The sequence below is a fragment of the Gekko japonicus genome, unplaced genomic scaffold (genome assembly GCF_001447785.1).
Source record: "Gekko japonicus isolate JY-2015 unplaced genomic scaffold, Gekko_japonicus_V1.1 scaffold2036, whole genome shotgun sequence".
NCBI classification, from domain to species: Eukaryota; Metazoa; Chordata; class Lepidosauria; order Squamata; family Gekkonidae; genus Gekko; species Gekko japonicus.
Window position 1 is genome coordinate 36,675 of NW_015169235.1, and position 5,256 is coordinate 41,930.

The window sequence follows — 5,256 nt, forward strand, 5'->3', positions numbered from 1 at the left end:
ATCAACAATGGCTGCATATTTGGAAAAGCAAAACAGCCTGGTGTTTGGGTTCCCTTTGTGAAACCAAATTGCAGTTCAAAATGTGGAAGTACTGAAATCCCCATAGCAACCGTGCCCAAACTAGGAAGGTCTGTTTTTGTCACATTAATACTGTCTCTCAGGTTGTGGCTGAATACCCCATCCACTGCTCTCTTTGTTTCTTGCAGATACTCTGTTGACAAAGATCCAGCCAATTGGCTTGAAATTAACCCTACCAATGGCACTATCGTCACCACGAATATCCTTGACCGCGAATCTTCGTACGTCACAAACAATGTATACACGGCGTCTTTTCTGGCAATTGACAACGGTGAGTAATGGGCATTCATGAAACCAAGAGGTGGCTTGCTGATGCTAGGCCAGGAGTTATTAATCCTACGGAAGGTTCTTTGAGCGGTCTTGGGGAATCATTGCCTCCATGAGCAGGTAATCTGTTCCCATACTGAAAAAGCTGACCAGTGGGTGCATTGAGATGGCTCTTTAGATTTGCGCGAGGCACAAATGCCTCATGGATTTAAATGTAATGTCTAGACATCAACATCTGGGAAACGTCCATCTTCCATGAGCATCCCGTTTTGCCACGCTTAGGAGCTGTACCAAAAAGATACTACTCTAAATCTAGAGTGTTCCGTTCCGACGGGCCACTCGCAGACTTTCCCCCCTTCTGTTCGTTCCAGCATGCAATTAAAAATGGCGCCCGTTCAGGATGGTCTAACGTTATACCATCTCGAATGGGTGCCATTTTTAAAAAATCTTGATTCTGTGCATGCGCGAATAACCAAGGATGCAATATCATGTCTATTGTTGTTGTTGTTGTTCAGTCGCACAGTCGAGTCTGACTCTTCGCGACCCCATGGACCAGATCCCGCCAGGCCCTCCTGTCTTCCGCTGTCCTCTGAAGTTTGCTCAATTTCATGTTCGTTGCAACGATGACACTGTCTAACCTTCTCATCCTTTGCCGTCCCCATCTTCTTTGACTTTCAATCTTTCCCAGCATCAGGGTCTTCTCCAGTGTGTGCTCCCTTCTCATTTGGTGGCCAAAGTATTTGAGCTTCAGTTTCATTATCTGGCCTTCCAGGGAACAGTCAGGGTTGATCATGTCTATGCACATGCACAAACTTTTGTTTTTTTAAAAAAGCCACCCCGCGCGCCTCATTCAATGGACACCGTCTAGACAATCCGCAGCGGAAGCAGCGCGCGGTAAGGCGATTCCCCCGGGGGATATCTGGTCATGCGAGGATGGATTAAAAAGATCGGGATCAAATTTGAGCCGGCATAATGGTGGGATGAGCTGTCCGTCTGAATGCACCCCCAGTTACAGGTCTTAAGTCTGATGGACATACACTGAGAATCCAGCACTGAGAAACTTCTGCCTATGTCAAGGGTCCCCAACATTTTTTGAACCTTTGGAATCCTGACACAGGGTGGTGGGCTCCACCACAAAATGGCCACCATGGGAGATGGGACCAGCTACAAAATGGCTGCTGCAGAACCACACACACAAAAACTGAGGAAGACAAAGTGCAGAGTAGAAGAGAGGTAATTTCAAAAAACACAGTGGGTCAAAGGAGTGAGAGAGAAGGAAACCAACACGGTGGTTGCAGCTGCTACCAAAAAAACCTGTTATTTCAATCTGCACAACCCATCTGATCTCCAGTGGCCAGTCAGAAGTTCTGCTGTGCAGGAGCTCCACCTGGTCCCACCCATGTTCTAAAAGCACTTGGCAGGTGCAAGGAAAGGTATCAGTGGGTACCATGACATCCACAGGCTCCGTGTTGGGGAACTCCAGACTATGTCCCAGGGAGCCAATCACAAAGCAGCTGGTACTGGCTCGGGGGAGACTCCACGTGGCTCAAGTTCCAAGTAAGACAGAAACTGCAAAATCATGGCACAATTGTATCCTCACATCTTTTCCTCAAGCTTATCATATGTTTTCAGTTTTTGATGAACATGTGGGCAACCAGCCCATGTGAGGCCCCGGTCACACAGAAGGTTTTGGCCCACAGGCACCGTGTTGGGGAACTCCAGACTATGTCCTGGGGAGCCAATCACAAAGCAGCTGTTACTGGCTCGGGGGAAACTCCACGTGGCTCAAGTTCCAAGTAAGACAGAAACTGCAAAATCATGGCACACTTGTATCCTCACATCTTTTCCTCACGCTTATCATATGTTTTCGGTTTTTGATGGACATGTGGGCAACCAGCCCATGTGAGTTACACATCAATGAATTCAGTGAGACTCTTTTTTTCAGAGGAGAGGTTAGAGAGATGGTCTGAAGAAGCTAAGGCTTGGTGACACATGTGGAATTTAGGGATCTAGGATTAAAGGTAGTACACATCCTGATACCCAGTAGGCGTTCATGAAGAAGTGAGCTCAGATTCACGGGAGCTAATGCTGAAATACGTGTTCTTAGTCTTTAATGTGCTACTTGACTCAGCTGTAAGAGTCAAGACCAGCCATCTGATCCAGAGAAGAACGTCTGGCCTCCAGCTTCTTACGGATCAGGTGCACTCCAAATGAAGAGCAGCACGAAGAGAGCACCACTTTGAGAAGGGAAAGCTAACTTTCTAGTCATTCGTTTCAGAGGGTAGACATGTTGGTCTACAGTAGAAAAGCTAGATTCTAATCCAGTAGGCTCCTTAGATAGTTCTCTCTCTGAGAGCCAGTTTGGCGTAGTGGTTAGAAGTGCGGACTCTAATCTGGGAGAACCGGGTTTGCTTCTCAGTGCACTCCAAATGAAGAGCAGCACAAAGAGAGCACCACTTTGAAAAGGGAAAGCTAACTTTCTAGTCATTCATTTCAGAGGGTAGACATGTTGGTCTACAGTAGAAAAGCTAGATTCTAATCCAGTAGGCTCCTTAGATAGTTCTCTCTCTGAGAGCCAGTTTGGCGTAGTGGTTAGAAGTGCGGACTCTAATCTGGGAGAACCGGGTTTGCTTCTCCTGTCCTCCACATGCAGCTGCTGGTGTGACCTTGGGTCAGTCACAAGTTCTCTCAGAGCTGTTCTCTCAGGAGCAGTCCTTGAAAGAGCTCTCTCAGCCCCAACTACCTCACAGGGTGTCTGTTGTGGGGTGGGGAAGGGAAAGGAGATTGTAAGCCACTCTGAGACTCTGTTGGGTAGTGAAGGGTGGGGTATAAATCCATTCTTCTTCCTCCTCCTCCTCTTCCTCTTCTCCAACAAGATTTTGGGGATATGAGCTTTCAAGAGTCAAAGCTCAAATCTGATGAAGGAGCTTATGGCCTGAAAATCTTGTTGGTCTCTGCGATGCTACTGTACTTGAATCTAGCTGTTTCCAACTGTTGCTGCTATAACCAAACTCACACCAGTATTGAGGCAGCTTTGTGGGTTCAAATGAAGAGCAACCAACTTCAGGCTGACCCAAGCAACTGAACTGAGTCACTGGCTGCAACTTAAAGCCAGTTGGCTTTGAAGGAGCAGGAATTCCTTCATCCGCTAAGAGTGGAGTCCTAAACAGAGTTTCACCCTTCTGAGCCGATTGACTTCAGTTGATGGACAAGAGCTTAACTCTGTTTAGGACTGCACAGTCAATCGGTGGGATTTAAAATTATTTACGAGTATTAGATTGTGCCCAGTGCTACCAGTGAAATTATTGCATCTCCGAAGATAATAATGTAGGTGTTAGTTATCCTAAATTGTTTTAATTCTCTTGACTCTTTCACAGTTTATTCTCTATGCATAAAGAGTTGCCTCCTATTGGAATTCCACAGTTGGGCATATGTATACTAAAAAAAAGGGTAGGATCCAGTGCATTTTTTTCTCTTTTGGTTTCAGGGAGTGCAACATACCTAGTTCATATAAAGAATTCAAAACAATTTTTTTTTTACACAGAGGAGCCTTTGCTTGAGACCTACCTCAGAGAAGTAGGAGGAGTTAGAACTTGTACTGTAATGATGTATGGGAGATATTTATTGCTGTAAATCTTTAATATTTATTTAAAAATCCTCAGCACCAATAACTAACGCCCTTGTCATGCCAGATTCCGTCCCATTGAACGTGCAATGGCAGTTAGAATGAAAACACGATTAAAAAACCCTTGTTAAAATGCAATATATTACACATATTATGCAGATTAAAGTTCCTTCTGTTGCACATAACCTAAATTAAAAGGATCTTTTGAAAAACTCATTGCAAGTTACTTCGGTACCCCATTAAAAAAGGAGGAGGGGGGGAAAGGCACGGCCAAAAGGCACACAATATGAATAAGGGCCGTATATCTCTAACGTAAACAGCGAATACATTTCCCAGGAATGCAGCTGGTTTCATCGCAGCGATGGATTGTAAAAATGCTCTTCCTAAGAGGGGTAATGTCACATTTTTGTGCTGCATGACTTGGTAGAGGGAACATTTGCAGGGGGGCTGACAAGAATATGGCTTTAAAATGCAAAACAGGGGGGGGGACACCCACTTTGCGCGGGTGATTTACTTCTCTATTCATAGATGTCTTTCTCCTGCACCGCAATATCTGTGGGAGACGGTGGTTTTCTTGGGGAAAAAGAATGCCGCTCCACATATCCCTTATCCCGAACTGGACGGTATTGGAGAACGTATCTTTTTTCGTCATGTGCGTGCATGTGTTAACAATCATACCTGTGACGCAGGGGTCTTTTTGTAGCAGGAACTCCTTTGCATATTAGGCGACACACCCCCTAATGTAGCCAATTCTCCAAGAGCTTACAGAGCTCTTCTTACAGGGGCTACTGTAAGCTTTTGGAGGACTGGCTTCATTAGGGGTGTGTCACCCAGGGCTATTTTTGGGGCAGGAACGCACAGGAACGGAGTTCCGGCTGGCTTCAGAGTTGGCCACGCCCACTACAGCCAAAACCTCTGCATGCGTGGCTACAGAGGGACGGCCTGGAGAGCGACCCCCCTGGCGACTCCAAGGCAGGCCAGCCAGTGGGGCTGGAAGGATCAGGGAGGCTTTTAAATGCCTCCCCGTGCCTTCCCCAGCCTGTCCAAGGGCCGGCTTGCACGGGTGCCCCGCAGCTGCCTTCCCTTCCCTTCAAGGGGGGGGGGCTTGCCCGGGCTCCCTGCAGCTGCAGGGCAATGGAAGGATCAGGGAGGCTTTTAAATGCCTCCCCGTGCCTTCCCCAGCCTGTCCAAGGGCCGGCTTGCACGGGTGCCCCACAGCTGCCTTCCCTTCCCTTCAAGGGGGGGGGGCTTGCCCGGGCTCCCTGCAGCTGCAGGGCACCCAGGCA

At 47.3% G+C, this 5,256-nt stretch overlaps 1 protein-coding gene across 1 annotated transcript in view; it reads left to right on the forward strand.

Annotated features, from left to right (window-relative positions):
- Positions 1-206: 206 nt before the first annotated feature.
- The window catches only part of LOC107114848 (cadherin-13-like), a gene marked incomplete at its 5' end in the record, with an annotated part of 62,617 nt that continues 57,567 nt past the window's right edge, over positions 207-5,256 (forward strand). Inside the window, one exon of the mRNA XM_015416446.1 lies at positions 207-349. Within this exon, the coding sequence (XP_015271932.1) occupies positions 207-349 (143 nt within the window). The remainder of the gene's footprint in view (positions 350-5,256) is intronic.